We start from the raw sequence: 18,297 nt of genomic DNA, 5'->3' as shown, positions 1-18,297 counted from the left end.
TATGTTTATTTGCATTGAAATGTATTATTCATGAAGTATCCTCTTGACTTGATGTGATCATAAGCTTTTAGCATGCCATAATTTTGCAGAATACACCATATCTTTTTGTTTTCTTCTAGGGGCAGGCTAAATATATGGCATTTTAGAAAGACATGCTTTGCATTATTCTGCCATTCAGATGAAGTGACTTTGACAAGGAATTATGTAGGTTTTCCTACTAATTGTTTTGACTAAATTAAGATGGGCAAATAGCAATTGGAGATTTAACTCAACCATTTACAGTAGTTATACCTGAATATAACTGGCTACAGAGATATATCTTACCTCTTTCCCAGGGAATAAACTAATGACAAGCACATAAACCCTGAAGGATATTGTCATGAACAAAACATCTGGAATAAATTCTAATAAAAAAACCACTATAAAATCTTAAATAATTCATGATATAGGCAAGTCACCACATAATAAGTTGCTTTGATAAAACAAAGCTTACAAATTCAGTTAAAAATGAATCAGCAGCATAAGGTAAAGCAAATAGGCAAAAATTTAAAACCATGATAAAATTATTAGGTTTACATTATACAGATAATTACAGCAAAAAAAAAAACCACAATACATTTTGTGGTTGTTTTAAAAACAACTTACAGTTTTAAATTACAGCACTTGATATTTTTTTTAAAAAAATGAATCCTACATTTTTGGGGAACAAAATAAAACACTCAAAAATAAGACCACTGAATTGTTTTCAGAGTACTTCTATCAATACCTAAATGAATCCCCTTCCCTCCTGCAATCCCCCCTCCCTCGACCCTCCCACCCCTGACCAAATAGTCATCTACAGCAGCCCAGAGGTCCGGCTGATGTTTCTAGACTGCTGTCTGTATCCGAGGCCAATGTTGGATCTGTTGACATTGAAGACACATCATTGACAGACGACGATGAAGATGGATGCTGAGAGCCACTGATCATTGCTGCACCTGTGCTATGAGAAACAAAACAGCAAATCAGTTGCAGATACAGTTGCCTACAGAGTGGCTTGCACTGCATTGTCCCCAAGGAATGGTGACTAGTTTTTCCTAAGACCCAACACTTAAACTGTGTGAAAAGTTTTCATGGTATGAAAATAGCTACATGGCCAAGTCATGACTAAAAATGTCTATAGGCAAACAAGCATTTGAGTGATGGGATGTTTTCAATTTAAATGGAAAACTATATTTGTTAGTTCAGGTACATTTTTTTTTTTTTTGGTTTGGTTGTTTTTCAAGTTGTATTAGAAACTCTGTGACCCTTTCAGGGGTTTTCCTGGTAAAGATAGTGGAGTGATTTGTCATTTCCTCTTCCAGCTCAGTTCAATTTACAGATGCTATGTGACTTGCCAGGGTTCCCCAGTTAGATGTATCGGAGGTCAGGTTTGGACTCACTAGTCTTTCTGACCTCCAGGCTTGGCACTCTATCTACTGTGCCACCTAGCCGACAACTTAATTGGGGGGATTTTACATTCATCAAAAGCTAAAACATGCAGATCTGGATTTATAATCCATGAAAATGGTGGATAATTACTGTGTTTTTAAAGAGTCCTCAATAAGGGGTTTCATTAATATATTTAAAATAGTATTCTATTTACATACAATTTTTTAGAAATAAACCTACTGAATAAACTGAGGTTCACAGTACATTATTATAGCACCATGCTAACACCAAACAAAGAAAATCTATCTTGGAAATGTATGATGGTTTTCAATAAGGTTTTCATTAAGAATGACTCAAAATCAAGAGACACTTGAAAGAAAGAGGCACTCCAAGCTGAATGCAAAGTTAATTTAGATTACTGAAGTTTTTAGTAAAAGGATAAAATCTTCCAGTACATCAAATAGCTGTTGTGGCTACACTAAAGGCTTTATCATAAAGTTACAAATCCTAATTATACAGCAAAAGCCTCCCACTACAAAGGTTACCCGATAAATCAGGTGTTCCTCATGTAGTTATACATAAGAATGGTAAAAAAAAAAAAAGGTTGTACAATATCTAATCTCCATCATCTTTGATTGCAGGCTTCTTTCAATTCTGTTTTATCTTAATTTATCTTCTTTCTGGAAAGTATACAACTTTATAAATGCTTAAGGCTGCTAAAATATTTAGTATTCAATGTTTAGAAGGAAAAAAAATTCATCTTTGTTCTGCCAATAAAAATATGGATCATTATGCAATCTCATCTCAAATATTTAAATGGAAATTATTCTGAGCTATGCTTGAACAAGGCCAGTCTAATGATGCAGGCTTGGGTTAGAATGCAACAGACCATAAAAATATAAGAAAACAATTTTGCTTAGAATGTTTAAAGATGATATAATTCCCAAAGCATGCTCATTCCTTCCGTTTTGCATTTATCATGCAAGATCAGAAAGGCATTTTTGGCATAGGGAATTTTGCTAAAACTCTTTTCATTACACTTTGCATAGGGTGGGTCTTTTATGCTTTGGGCAGCAAGAAGACAACCAATAATGATTTAGAATGGTCCTCTAATGCACCTCACCCATCCCTAAGTTACATACTACAGCTGTCATTTCTACAACAATTAGATGACAAACTATTCATTTCACATTGGCTCCTTATTTCTACCAATTTCTACCAATACCTTGGTCAGGAACTACATAAGTATGCAACTCTCCATGTTACTAGGCAAATCAAGGCATGACTAAAAAGGTAAATATGCTGAAAAAAATGGAGCTTATTTAATCTAAAATGAAATGTTTTGAATTGTCTATCTTGGCTAATCTTCTAGAGTCTGTATTCTTGCTGCTCTATTTTTCTTACATTTCACTCATCCTGAACTCTCTAGTTCAATGGTCTCTGAAATTTTTGACCTTGGGGGACTTCTTTGCTGTGTACTCTTTTGGTTCTACCTTTCTATTGTATCCTTCTTAGTCGCCACTCTCTTCCCCTCCCTCTCTGCCTTACCACTTGAAAGCATCTCCCAAAGCCTTGTCTGTCCAGGGGCCTCCTCTCTCTTTAACTTCTCTTGGTGTCAAATCTGCTTTCAGTAGTCTGAATTTCATCTCTATGCAGATAATACCCACATACATTTTAATTTAGCCTTTACCTCTATCTCAAGTCTCAAGTCTCATTTCACCAACCTACCTGCTGGATATCACTATCTGGATATCCTATAGATATATCCACTAAATATGGCCAAAAAGAAACTAATGATTTTACACAGTAGTACAGTGGACAGTCTATGTTTGAATTGTGGCTCTATCATTTACCACCAGAATGATAATTATCCAGATATTTAAACTTCTCTGGGTTTCAGTTTCTTCTTCTATAAAATGAGATGATTAGACTAAAGGGCCTATAATGTTCCTTATACCTCAAATACCTTATACCTCAAATCTATGATTTTATGATCTCTTTAAATCCATTCTTCCTCTACACTTCCTTACTTTTCTTGCAGACACTTTAATCTTTCTAGTTACCAAAGTTCACAACCTTTGAATATTCTCAGCTTTTCCCTCTCCCTCACCTTGATGATATACAATCAGTTAATAAGATATATTGATTTCAATGGTAAAGCATCTACCACATGTTCCTCTTCATTCTAGAGCTGACAGAACTTCAGAACTTATCTAGTGCAGTCTGGTTTTACAGAGGAGACAAGATGAAGTACAGAGAAACTACTCGACTTGCTCAAGATCACGCTATGAAGTAGGAAGTAGAGGGACAATTTAAGCTTATGGAGTTTTGACTCCAAAGTCAATGATTTATTTCCCTACCATATCACGCTGCTGCATGTGGTCACCACCCCAAAAGGACTTCATCACAACAGCCTTACTGGTTCCTTATTTCTAGTCTCTCTCCTTTCCAATGCATTCTCCACTCAGCTATCAAAATAATCTTCCTAAATCACAGGTGTGACTAGATTGGTGGTTGGATCAGGTTTGGAATGGCTCCTTACTGCTGCTTGGATAAAAAGAAAACTCCTCATCTATTGTTCATAACATGATTGCTAAATCTACCTAATGCATATCTGTCATCACTTCAGGGCTGATGGAATAAAGAATAAACTCCCAAGTCTGGAACAAAGGAATCTCTTTTCCAGACTTGTACTTCTCTCTTCATATATTTTTTCATTCAAATGGCCTCCCTACCTCCTATTCCTGACCAGCACACCTTCCTCTTAATCACAGGCCGTATTGTCCTCAAGGAATGGACTCCTGCTTCCCCCTACTGACATCTCTATATTCAAGGCTGAACTCAAAAGAGCCTTCTTTGCAAACACTCCATTAGCCACTTGCTTAGTAGGAAGGTGTTCTTCCCCTGCAGTTACCACCTTCTTCTTTGGATAGTATTATTGGTGAACAGGTCTTTCTCCTCATCAGATCACATACTCATGTGTGTCTTTGCATCCCCTAAGGTTAAGCATAATAATGAGCAGAGAACAGGTGGTTAGAAAATTGATTGGATTGAATTAAATAGTTGGAGAGAGGGGAAAGGTCTTCTGAGAAGGGGAGACAGTAGAAGTAAAAGTCCAGAGGCAGAAAAGCAGGCAGTCCAGTTTGACTGTAGGTAGCATCATGTTCTTGGAAGAAGAGAGTATAATATAAGGCTAGAAGCATCATATATCTAGACCATAGGGGCAAAGTTGTACTTTAGTAAACAACTTAGTAGCTATTGTAGAATTGTGAGTAGAAAAGTTCTATGAAAAGATTTATACAAAATATTGACCTGGTAAAGAAGTGAAGGATGATTTTAGGAAAAAAAAAAAGTCGAGGGGTGGTTAGGCGGCACAGTGAATAAAGCACCAGCCTTGGAGTCAGGAATACCTGAGTTCAAATCCAGCCCCAGACACTTAATAATTACCTAGCTGTGTGGACTTGGGCAAGCCACTTAATCCCATTTGCCTTGCAAAAACCTAAAAAAAAAAAGTCAAGACAGGAAGAACTTACAGGAGTTTATGACAACTGTCCAGGCATGGGATAATGAGGATGTATGCCAAGGAACAAATAGGTCTGAGTTGTCTGACCTAGTCCAACCCTTATCCAAGCAGGAATCTCCTCTACAATAACCCCCACAAATGATCACTTGTCCTGGAAGAGGAATGATGTCCCTAAATTGCCCCAAGCAGCCCATTCTATGTTTGGCTAGCTCTAATTGTTGGGATGTTTTTCTTTATAGTAAGAGTAAATCTATTAGCAATTTCTATTCATTACATCTACTTCCATTTTGAAAAGGAATTGGGTGGTAGAAAAGCCCTGTTTTCTCAGACAATGCCACTTTTCCAGTTCAGATGCTTCCAAAGAGCTAGAAGCCTACATGCACTCAGGAAGTGGTCCAGTACCAAAAGCTGGCCCGGGTAGGCAATCCTCTATACCAAGACTATTTCCAACAAACTAATGCTGAAGGGAAGCAGGGTTTACTGGAAAATAGGCACAGGCAGAGCTATGTTTGGTTCAGTTTTTCTGAAAGCCATTTGGAAGGAGGCCCCTCAATCGATGAATAAATATTAAGTGTCTACAAAGTCAGCCTTTGTGCTAAGTGTCGAGGGTCCAAAAAGAGCAACTGTCGCTCACCAGAATCTAATGGGAAAGCCAATGAGCAAACAAATACATTAAAACAATCTATACAAAGAAAAAGGAAAACTAACTAAAGAACGGATGGTACAAGGATTAAAAGGGACTGGAAAAGAATTTTAGTCAAATATGCAATTTTAATTGGGATTTATAGGGAGCCACTGCTGTTTATTAAGTAGGGATGGGTTGGGATGTGTGAGAAATAGTTGGGTCTGTGTTTCAAGAAAATCACTTTGGTGACTGAATGGAGAATGTACTGAAGGGAGAAAGATGTGACAGAGGCAGACCCACTGGTAGGTTATTGCAATAATCAAGGCATGAGATGATAAGGAGCCAAACATAGGGACCTCATCGAGAAATGTTGCAAAGACTATGGAAACAGACCAGATGAGAGGGGTAAGAGATGGTAAGAAGTTCAAAGATGGTATTGCCCTCTATAGTAACAAAGAAGATGGAGGTTGGGAGAAAGACAATGTATTCCATTTTGGACATTTTGAGTTTAAGAGGACTCCTGGACAATAAGTCTGAGATATTGAAAGGCAGTTGGTGATATCAAAATGGAATTCAACAGAGACTGGGGTAAGATAGTAAGATTTGATAATTGTCAAGCATAGAGATGATGAGATTATGAAGCAAAGCAGTATAGAGAAAGAAGAGAAGAGGGTACAAGACAGATCCCTAAGGGACATCTATGGTTAGAGACTATTATCTAAAGGAAGATCAAGCAAAGGAGACCAAGAAAGAAAGATACCAAGTTAAGATAGGTAGGAGGAAACCCAGGAGAGAATGGTGTCCCCAAAGTCTTAGGAGAACAAAGTTTCAAGAAGAGAGATTAAGAGTTTCAAAGGCCTCAGAGAGGGCAAGGTGAAAAGAGATTAAGAAAAGGCTACTGGAGGGGCGGCTAGGTGGCGTAGTGGATAAAGCACCAGCCTTAGAGTCAGGAGTACCTGGGTTCAAATCTGGTCTCAGACACTTAATAATTACCTAGCTGTGTGGCCTTGGGCAAGCCACTTAACCCTGTTTGCCTTGCAAAAACCTAAAAAAAAAAAAAACAAAGAAAAGGCTACTGGAGAGATCATTGGTAACTTTGGACAAAGAAGTTTTAGTGGAATGGTAAGATCAGGAGCTAAACTAAAAGGGATTACGAGAGGAGAGAAGGGGGAGTTATGTACTGTACACATATAGACATGTATAAATGTGGCATGTATGGTGTTTTAAGAGTTTAACTATATAGGGCAGAGGAAATATAACATGATAGTAAGGATAGAAGGATCTGGAAAGAGGAAAGATAAGCATGTTTGGAGACAATAGGAAATGAACCAATAGAGAAGAAGCGAATGAAAATAAGTGACAGATTAGGGTCCACAGAAGGGATAATATATTGGAAAACATGGACTGGAATGGGATTACTTAAACAGATAAAGGGTTTAGCCTTCATAAAGAGTAGGGTCATCCCATCATGTGAGACAAGGTTGAAGGAGGAGAGGGCACCTAAGTTAATAGGAGATAAGGAAAAGGGGAGAAGAGTGAGATCAAGATAAATGGACTTAGTTTTTCTCTTGTAAAATATGGGTCAAGGTTTTCAGTTAAGAGAATGAATGATGGGAAACCATGGCAATTTTGAGAATGAATAAAAGGGTTTTGGAAGAGCTGCTGTGGAGAGTAGGACAGCGAGTTGATTGGAAAGGTATTTCAGTATTGCCAAGCAACAATGGGGGCCCATTTGAGGCTATATGCCATAAATTTGAAGTAGATTCAGTAAAAATGCCTATCTGATTTCTCCACTTGGGTTCAGTCACACATGTGCAGGAGCAATGATGGTAAAAGATGGAAGTGATCCAAAGCTGAGACTGGACTAGGCTCAAATAGAGAAATAAGGAGACTAGGGATTCAAAAGAGGACAGTGTACAGTTGAATTGGTTCATCAAGGGGTGAAGATGGCTAAAAGGAGAGAGAGTGGCTAGAGTCAGGAAAAAAGGCCAAACAATGAACTGAAAGGTCGAGAAAGTGGAGGATACAGTGCATAATATACCACTAATAGGCCCATTCCCCAAAGAGATAAAACAAAGAGAAAAGTGATTAGGGCAAAAATATTTACAACTATTTCCAAAATTAGAAACTAAGGAGTTATCCTTCCCCTGGGGAATAGCTAATAAATTACAGTATATAAATGTGATAAAAATGATGAAATGGGGAATTTCAGAATAAAGTGAGAACTCCATGATCTGATAGAAATCTAAGTGAGCAGAATAAAAACAAGTCATACAATGAGAACAATAAGAAAAACAGCTTTGAAAGATTTTAGATGAAGTATGATGATACAAGATAAAACATGTCATTCACCTCCTTACCAGAGCAATGAGGCAGTTAAAATATAGAGACATTCATTTTTCAGCATGGAAAAGTAGAAATTTACTTCGTTGGACTAAAAATATTTATGGAGGAAGATTTTATTTTGCTTAATGGGGAGTACTAGGAGGGAAAGGTTACAAATGTACACAAAAATAAATAAATTTTTCCAAAAGTCTATTCTCCATAGCTTTCAAAGGGAACTATATGGTTTCAATAAGTACTGAAATAAATTTAGGTTTGCACTAAGTTACTCTATGACCTTGGCTTGCACCTAAGAACTCCATAATACATGTATGCTGCCTTGCCTTGGGGGAACCTAAAAATACTTATGTCTTCTGCCCTCTCAGGGTTGAAGTGACAGATGTCCTTAGTAAAATCCTCAAAGCATACATGGTATGAATTATAATCATCAACAGGAGAGAGAAAGGCAGCTGGTTCAGCTTGATAAATCTTCCTGGGAAAAAATGAGGAAGTCAGCAGTCAGAGGTGAAGAGGGGAAAGCATGTGAAGTATAGAGAGGAGTCAGAGAAAATACCTGTAGCCCAGAGATGGAATTATGTCTTGTTCATAGAATATCTTTTTTAATGCATTTTTAAAGATTCAGTTCATTAAAAAAAAAAGGGGGGGGGGGCGGCGGCTAGGTAGCGTAGTGGATAAAGCACCGGCCTTGGGAGTCAGGAGTACCTGGGTTCAAATCCGGTCTCAGACACTTAATAATTACCTAGCTGTGTGGTCTTGGGCAAGCCACTTAACCCCATTTGCCTTGAAAAAAAACAAAAAAAACAAACTAAACTATAAAAAAAAGGAGAGAGCCCAAATCATAGAAATGTAGTTAATGCTTTTCACTAAATGACTCTGAGGTAAATCAATGTCAAGTTGTTGATTTCATGATTCTGCCATTTAATGAAGCATCAACTTTATCAGATGTGAGGTGTAAAGTAGTATTTAAAAAAAAAAGCTAATTAAACAGACTTGAGTATTGATATGAATGGTTGCATTACATATTGGTGCCTCTTATGTATATGAATCAGTTAGGTATAAATGAAATAACTATAATGAAAGAATTGCTATTCTAGACTCATTGAAAAGTAGAAATTGAATTAATAAGCTCTTTTGAACTGAGCTTATATAGTAACCAACCTAAAGGAGCTGGCTGACCCCGTATAACTCCATTCTTAGTTCTCTCCTCCAAGTCCATAACTTCCTTGTATATCAATTCTGAAAAAGAAAAAGAAATTAATAAGCTACAAAGCCAATCAAATACCAAAGGCTTGTTAATGGGAATTTTATCATAACTAACAATAGTAATGCACTATAAGTGACATTTTGAGCATATACTCGGTAAGTGCCAATCAACAGCTAAGGTAAGTAAGATTTTCAGAATGTTCCAGGTCTTACAGTAAAGGAATTCAAGACCTATGCTGGTTTCCTTAAATTAGGTCTTCTAAAGTTAGGATTAGGGCAATGCAGGGGCAAAAAGTTTAAAACTTGTGGAAAAGACAAAGACTATAATCAGGGCAAAAACCAAGGTATGGCAGCTATCACATTTAATGCAACGAAAAGTTAAGTCCTCTTAAGCATGAGGTTTTTTTCTTACCTCTCTCTACAAGTCATTTAACTGTCAAAACTTACAACAATAGGGAAGGTCAATATATAGTTTGGGTGGCTTCTGGTGTCACAATTTTGGATGAAGAGATAGAGGATGTCAAAAATGACACAATAGAAATTTTCAATTATACTAAAAAAACTTTTGTAAAAAAAAAAACCCAAAAATAAAAACAGCTAGAATGAAAAGAGAAACCGAGGGAAAATCTTTCAAATTAAATATAATTTTATTAAACAAATATATGTGTGCATATATAAACATATATATTTATTTATTAGATATAAAAAGTCCAATATTCAAGACATAAGGAAATGAGAAAAATTTATAAGATGAAGAATCATTCTCCTAGAGATAAATAAGCAAAGGATAAAGTTTTCTAAATATATATGAAAATTATAATCACATGGAATATTCAAATCACTTATTAAAGAAGTACCAAATAAAACAACTTTTCAACTCCTATTCAGCAAATATGCAAAGATGATGGAAGTGTTATAGAAGGTCAATACTCTGTTGATGCAGCTATGATTTGGTCTATTTTGGAAATCAATTTGTAATTAGAAGAGAAAGGCTGTTCAATTGTTAATACCTTTGACCTATAAATCCTGCTCCTGAGATTATATCCTAAGGAGATAAATGATAAAATGGTACCATATATTCCAAAATATTCATGACAAAAACACCTAGCAACAAAATTAAGTAGCCATCGATAGCAGACTGCAGGAACAATTAGTGGTATGTAATGGAATGGAATAATATTGTGAGTAAATGTAATAAATATAAGGAATTCAGGAGAAAGGGAGGACTTCCATGTCATGATCCAAACTAATACAAAACTAGGAGAAAAGTGGTTTTCTATTAATGTAAAGAAATACATTAATACTATTAATACTACTGTAATGTAATGTAAAGAAATACATTATTCATGTTTAATCTTAATTCAGAGACTTGCCTTAAGTTACACCACTAAAAGCTAGTGTTGAAGTCAAGTCAGAATTTGGGCATAATACCAATGGGAGTGAGCTCAACTACAAATCAGACACTATTCATTTAAACTAGAAAATTTTGGGATTGTTTTTAGGAAAGCAGATGAGTTATTGTATCTTTAACTGTTAAAATCAGTTGAGACATAAATTCCAGTTATGAAAGAAATAGCATGGGTACTTAATAGCCTGTGCAGATGTAGCATGCTCAAATGAATAAGATTTTGAAAGCAAAGTGCACTTTGAATTTAGGTGGTCCTCTCCTTTTTTTCTTTATGATTCATTTTATCCATACCTTTCCACTCTTCTATTGTGTGCTCCCTTTCATCTAACTGCTTGTCAGGTATCTTTGGTGGAGGCTGTAAGAGATGAGGCAGCATTAAGTAACTCAGATCATTACAAATTAAGAGAAGAGCTCATGAGATAATTTCCTCTAACATAAGTCATCAAAGTTGTCTTAAAATCATAACAAGTCAATATTTGAATAACTGTAGATAAAAATGAATCAGTTTTTGGTACCTTTCTCAGGGTACCCAGACTGAGGACATGCTATCTCACTCTGAGAGAAATCAACAGTTCACCACCTTTTCTTCTATGACCGCCAGAGTTCTAGGTTGTCTAGTTTTACTTAATCCAAATGCAATTTACTATAATTTAAATCAAGATATAGTATGTACTTCTGAGTGTTGTTCTATTCAATCACCCTGATTCTTCTGAGATTCAGAACTAGAGGTCTTCTAAGACTAGAGGTACAAGGAAAATTCTTTTTTTTTGGGGGGGGGAGGTGGGACTGGGAGCAGTAAAGGGGGACTTAAAAATAACTTTAGTTCAATAAATGATAGTCCTTGCGCCTCTCTTCTATAGCCTACTTTTGTTATTAAATTATCCTCATCCCTCCCATGCCATTTTCTGGAACAATAACTTATACATCTCTACAAATCAGATACAAAATAAATTATATCTGTTGATCCCTAACGAATTTATTACTCAACTACTTTTTTGTTCCCCCAAAAGACAAAAACAATATGATTCTTAACTCCAAGCAGGAAAAGTGTAGCATTATATACCTATATCAATCTATATCATAAACATGAAGAAACAGACTCACCGCTTCTGCTTCTGAAGGATCATACCAGACATTGATATATGGGTGCTGGAGAGCTTCATCCACAGAAATTCTTTTAGATGCATCTATAACCAGCATTTTTGACAACAAATCCCTTGCCTGACTAGCTGCAAAAGTAATAGTTTGCATTATTGCTATATGCATTTTCTTCCATATTTCCATGTCTAGAAAACATTTACTAAGAACAAGTACTTTTATATTTATTATAAAAAATAGGCCTTAATAAGCTAATATTTAATTGAGAGTAATTCTGGAGATCATTCTGAATTTTTTTAATATTTAAAAAAAATGATACCTTTAAGTTTGTTGTGCTCTGAGTCAGCTGGGAAAAGTACATCTGGGAAGAGCTTCTCAAAGCTATATCCAGCATATTTAGGTCTGTTCTCCACATAAGTCCTTACTGTTGGTTGTAATTTCTTCATGAACTCAGGGCATGGTGTTCCAAGTTGTTCAATAACTTTATTCCACTGATCAATATCTAAGATCAAGCAGCTAAGAAAAATACTCGATATATACATTGGCTATAACATATCAAAATGATAAAAATGATATTCCCTAAAAGGCACAAGAAAGAATGTGAAGAATAAAAAGAAAATTTTACTGCTACATTATTTAGGGCAGTAATAACAATGAAAGAAAAAAAATCAATAAATTAACTTAACACCAGTTGAAGTTTTCATATTGATTTCATCATAAAAACAGAGATAGAATTCTTTCTTACTATGGCTGAATAAAGGAAGAGTTATAATAATTAATTAAAGGCTAGTATGTATGGGGTCTAAGTGCAAAGGTTCAAAACTGTAGGAGAAATCTAAATTTCCTTTCTTCTGATTATATCAGAGTACAGACCATAAATGCTAGTAAGTAAAAATCTCTTCCTTCAAATTCAGCAACTATATTTGTTGGACTAGAACTGTTACAGAATCAGTTACTATAAAAGGAAAATTTTTTCTGTATGTTTACATATAACATTATCTTACAATAATAATAGCTCCCATTGATCAGTACTTTGCAGAAGATAAATGAAAGGTAATATACATGCTTTATGTATATAACTTACATATACACATTTATAATTTCACTTATTATAAAATACTGAATCCTTCCACAAAGGAGATTTAATATTTCTATCAACTATGGAAGTTAGAAACTAGCTTTGAAGAGATCTAGCTCAGAAGGTCCCTAGTAAGATCAATCCTTACACTGTAGTGTGAAACTAGTTTCTATTCAGGAATATATTTAGAAATTTTAGGACTTATTTAAGAGTAGAAAAGACAATTGTTCCTTCTTCCTAACAGTATCATTAGCTGGTTGGTCTATCAACTAACACTTAGATGATCAGCTGGAAGCAATTTTAAATGGATTTTATATACTAATACTTATCTGGCTTCCTGACACAGATCTAGAGGATGCACAAAGCTAAAGGATGTTAAATATGCCTAACTCCTCCCTTTCTTGTTCATCAATACTAAAAAGGAGTGAGTTCTGCATAGTATTCTACTGAGGCTCTCCAAATGACAAAAGCAACTCTGGAGGCCATACTATACCAGTTGGGAATGTCCTTTATCACCTTGTGAACAATTGGAAGGAAAAATTCACTTCTAGTAGAGACTCATAGATGTCTATGATGGCCATGGTTAATAGATCTGATTGTACTATATACCGCCTTCTAAATGGCTTTAAGCAATTCAATTTGACAGAGAAATAAACAGCTGATTACTGTTAATATAACAGGTAAAAAGCAGACAAATGGACAAAATGTATTCTTAATAAAATCTAATCTAATCAACATCACAAAAAAAGCAGCACTGCTCCAGTACTTGAGATGAAAGGATCAATGAGTTAAATTCAATAGGGGACAACAGCAAAAATAGCACACAGACACAAAGACATAAAACAAAAGAAAAAACAATGTATGACCAGAGGCAATGGACAGTTTTAAAATTCATGACATTATATTCTATTTCCTAAACACTTCTAAATCTATTCAAGTGATAGGAATATTAGAAATTATGAATGAAAGCCATGCTTATTGATTTTGGTTAAATAAACAAATCCAAAGCCCATGATAAACTATAAATAGATAATTAATTGCACTTTAGCATTTTTTAATGATATAAAACTACAACTATAAGAAAGGTCTATATGTAATCTATATCAGCTGGTGGTATTCTGAAATAATAATTTAGCATTATCTCATTAACTGCACAGGAGACACAATCATGTAAAACTGACCAAGCTGAAGTTCATTTTGACCTTTCAAAAACTATAATCTAGTCAAAAAGTAAGGATACGATCTGTACCTGGGAACAAAACACCACCTTTGATCATTTCTCCCATGATGCACCCAACTGACCAAATGTCAACTGAAAACAAAATGCAATGACATTAACATAAAGGTATTGGCTAAAGTAAAAAACAAAACAAAACAAAACAAAAAACCCAACACACTAAAAATAAAATTATACACATAATATGATAGATTCAAATTATAAAAAGCAGTGTAAAATGAAAATGAGTGACAATGAATGGTGCTCTGACTCCCAGCAGAGACTATGTCCTACTGCTAGGTGCAGCCTAAAAAATGATTCAACTTCTCATCAGAACAAATTTTTGAAATATACAACAACAACAGAGTTTCACGTCTATTTAATGAAAATTGGACCATAAGCACTTTCATGACAGAGCATTAAAGAGTGAATCACCAATCAAACTGCTGCAGCCGCACAAGGATACAGTCCCTTCCTGGAAAGAGGATTTTGTGGCAAACCATTTCTCCCATAATGCACCCCACAGACCATAAATCCACTATGTTTGTAGCACAAAAGAAGGAAAAGCAAAGCAAAAGGTCATTTAAAATTAAAGAAGCATAACATGATTGCATTATATAAAACTGCTGAAACTTATCACAGAAAAAAAAGGAAATGATTTCAGTTTTAATTAATGGAAAGATTCTAAACAAAAGTATTTTCCAAAGAATTTTGTTTGATTCATAAAGAAAAATGTGTACAGCCTTATAATTAATTTTTTAAAATTTAAAGTTAAGAGCTTTGCACAGTGATAATCTAGTAAAAAAGGAATACAATTAGAGAATATAGAAATCAATTTTTGGAATTTTGGAATATAAAACAGAATCCACAATTATAACATGCAATGGTATGAATGGATATATCAAATTAAATAAATCTTTTTTTCTCATTCTGAAATTCAACTGTGCATTGCACTCTCTTTAAGTCAAATAAACAAAAAAAGCATGAGCAGAAATAATTTAGCATATTAAAATATTCATTAACATTAAAATTGGTTATCTTCCTATAAGTAAACAAAAATGAACTCAAACTAGTTCTTCAATATAGCAACAATCTCTTAGTGAAAGGAGCTAAGGATATAACAATGCTAATGAACATTAGAACAAATCTTATAATATATTTAAAAATTCTATCATAAAATATTATATATATGATAACATTCATCTGAAATTCTTCAAAGACTTCCAAAGCTTTCCTATTTCCAATAGCTTTATCTTATTTACTGACAGATCATAAATACTCTGATCATATACACTAAGTTTTCTTGACAATATTGTATAAGAAATTTTACTAATTAATTTATAAGATTTATATATTAACTACTTTGAGGAAAGATTAATAGCTAAAGGATGAAATAACAATCTTTAAAATATCTCAAAGAATTTTTTCTTCCAAAAAATCAAATATATATGAGTTATTTGGTTAAAGAAATCAATTCTGGATAGAAATAGGAGTAGTGCAAATTCCTAAAACAATGTTACATAATATAAAACTCTTATTGAGTTTTTCTTTAAGAGAGGTAACACAGTGAAGAGGAAGTAGAACTGGCCTAGGAGCCAGAACAATAGGGTTCTAGATCCTACTCTGCCACTAGCTGACAAAATCACTTTGGTGAGGTCAATTCAATTCTTGGGTCCTCATATGCAAAATGAGAACACTGAATAGATGATTTTGGCCCTTCTAGGACTCACATTTTGATTTAAACTGTTTCTTAGCAATCAGTGAGACTATCAAATTTTAAATGAGAATTCAACTGAAGCTTAACAAAACTAGTCTACACATTAAAGAAACATGAAATTTAGGGGTTTCCATATGTTTTCAGTAAAACATACAACACACACAAATTCCCGGATCTGGATAATAAATGAAATGAGGGTTTGAAAAATTGGAAAACCATAGAAAGATATGCATATACTCTGTTGAGAATTTAAAAGTCTAGGAGCTTTTAGAAAGGAAAAGAAGGGAGAGATCATAGGTAGAAATATGTTTTATCTATGCTGATGGAGGATCTGGGGATGAATGTTGGTTATTTCTTATGATCACTCCTTAAAAAATAAATTTATTTTGTTAAGCTTAATAATTTAAAGAAGAGTGTTAAAGGTTCACAATCGCTAGAGTGCATAGTCTATTTTATTAATTAATTCATAATTTTACATGGAACATCATGGACTTTTTGGTTAAATGTTTTGAAAATAAAGTTGTATGCTTTGCATTTTAAACTACATTAACTGTGAAGCTAAGGTGTCTCAGAAATTTCCAAAGGTATAAAATGAAGATAGTTTAAAAATAAAAAATTCAGTGCAATCTCTATCTCCAACAAAATATTTTAGAGACAAGAGAAGGGTACTCAGCTGAAAACTCAACTTATTATCAATTTCTTAAATTTTCCCACCAAATTTACCAAGTCTTATTATTTAATGACTTCAAATGTTTACTAATATTATAGCTTAGAGGGGAAAAAAAATTATTCCGGGTCTTACACCAAGGCATTCTACTGAATGAAGTTAATTCATTAAGTCTAATAAAGGACAAAAATTCAAACTTTGGTTACCCTTGATTATCTACAAAATGTCTTTGATTATGACTTCCTTTTATAGATGGTGGAGAGGGAAAGGATATATAATTTTTTAGAGTTTACTTCAGTACTAAAACATTTAAAAAAGATATTTTATAACTTTGGTTTCAAGGTGGAACCCAAGTATTTCTATCTCCATGCATATATGCATGCATATATTTAAGCAAATAAAAAAGAAGCACACAAGACTTCATTTGAGGATGGATCACAAAGTTTTTAGAATCACTTTGATTCCCTTTATAGATTTAATACAATCATAGATATGAAGACAAGAACTTAAGGTTGTTTTGTTTTTTGTATATCCAAACAGAGAAAAGAATTTTAAAAAAGTTTTTCATTCGAAATATGAGTTTTACATTTTTTATTGTCATACAAAAACTGGTGAACTTGGAGGGCTAACCAGTAGATTGGTAAAGTTTAAATATGCATTTTATTTCTTAAATCCTTGCCTGTTAATCTTAAGTATAAATATTATAAAAATGGGCCAATCATCATTACTACTAAAGGATTAATAAATTATATTTTGCTAATGTCAATTTTTGAAGTGCTTATTTCTATCCTATGGTTAACAACATATACTACAAGTGAAGAAAGTTGTTTTAGTAGTACTGTTTGTGTGTGTTCAAGTTTACATGAGCAGGATACCCAGATTTTCAAAGAGAGAAGAAAAAATTACTAGTAAGTTTCATAAAATATGCACAATTGCACACAATTAGTTTTGAACACTAAAGAGATTATACAGGTTAAACATTTACATTAGAAATATGATGTTCAAAAGGGAAAAATAAATAACTACATTTCAAAGAAATACTATGTTTGCTGACCGTTTTCTTTGTAGCCCATCCCTAGGATGACCTCGGGTGCTCTGTAGTAACGAGTCACTACATAAGGTGTCATCATAAAACTAGTTCCTGCAGTTCTGGCCAGTCCAAAGTCAAGAATCTTCAAAGTGCAGTCTGATTTTACTACTATATTACTGGGCTTTAAGTCCTTAAAAAGAAACATCATAAATGACTGCTATGACATGTATAAACATTTTGCAGTTCACATTTAAGTTACCACCACCACCTGATTAAAAAAAAAATCAAAGGTAGCCAATCCACGTTTCTGTTCATTTATCTCACTACAAATGCAATTCCTCTTAAATATAATGCAAGTGCCAAGTTCCCCCAAAATGCTTTCATCATGGAATTTTCATTTGGTAAAATGTTCAACGCCTAGAGCACTGAAGAAGTTAGAATTGTTTTATACATTACAAATTAAAATAGGCTGAAAGATTAGTTCTAATATATGGTACTTGGAGAGGTCACTGAAAGGAATTAAAATATCTAAGTATCATGTTTTATCCATTTATGACTACTGATAACATTAATTTAAGCATGTGGATGTATATATATATATGGATTCTGTTTTTAATCACTTTATATGTAATATTCCTATTACTTAGAGTCTGCGGGGTGTGTTCATAATAAGTCTTCTAACAAAATTTCTTGATTGAAAATAGTGAGTGGATCACTCAGTGTCAGTCCAACCATCCATTGTTACTCTTTCCTTTCACATCAGCAGATACACATCTCAAGAACAGTCTCATGCTATAAACTGTGAAGAGGCAGATCTTTACATCACTGATTTCTCATTTAAAACTTTGAAATTTGTTGATGGCAAACAAAATAAAAAAGTTTCATCATTTAGGATACCTCTTGCCTTCTACTTAAAAGAGAAAAAACAACATGACTATTGTAAAATCATCTCTACAGACAAATTTTAACAAAATCTGTA

General features: G+C 34.0%; 1 protein-coding gene across 8 annotated transcripts in view; it reads right to left on the bottom strand.

The window, feature by feature from the left end:
- Positions 1-816: 816 nt before the first annotated feature.
- Positions 817-18,297, bottom strand: part of MAPK8 (mitogen-activated protein kinase 8) — a 129,158-nt gene continuing 111,677 nt past the window's right edge. For 6 of the 8 annotated variants that reach the window (XM_074233099.1, XM_074233098.1, XM_074233100.1 and 3 more), the window contains 7 exons: positions 17,343-17,508; positions 13,929-14,000; positions 11,930-12,112; positions 11,617-11,741; positions 10,804-10,867; positions 9,060-9,137; positions 817-977 (listed from right to left, as the gene is read on the bottom strand). In XM_074233099.1, coding sequence (XP_074089200.1) covers positions 832-977; positions 9,060-9,137; positions 10,804-10,867; positions 11,617-11,741; positions 11,930-12,112; positions 13,929-14,000; positions 17,343-17,508 — 834 coding nt within the window. In that variant the 3' untranslated portion in view covers positions 817-831. Of the gene's footprint in view, positions 983-9,059; positions 9,138-10,803; positions 10,868-11,616; positions 11,742-11,929; positions 12,113-13,928; positions 14,001-14,370; positions 14,443-17,342; positions 17,509-18,297 lie in introns of all 8 variants that reach the window. The other 2 variants (XM_074233103.1, XM_074233104.1) reach the window with 2 other exon arrangements.

Source organism: Macrotis lagotis, chromosome 4 (genome assembly GCF_037893015.1).
Source record: "Macrotis lagotis isolate mMagLag1 chromosome 4, bilby.v1.9.chrom.fasta, whole genome shotgun sequence".
Taxonomy (NCBI): Eukaryota; Metazoa; Chordata; class Mammalia; order Peramelemorphia; family Peramelidae; genus Macrotis; species Macrotis lagotis.
The sequence above is the reverse complement of the archived record's forward strand: the minus strand, read 5'-3'. Positions and strand labels throughout refer to the sequence as shown.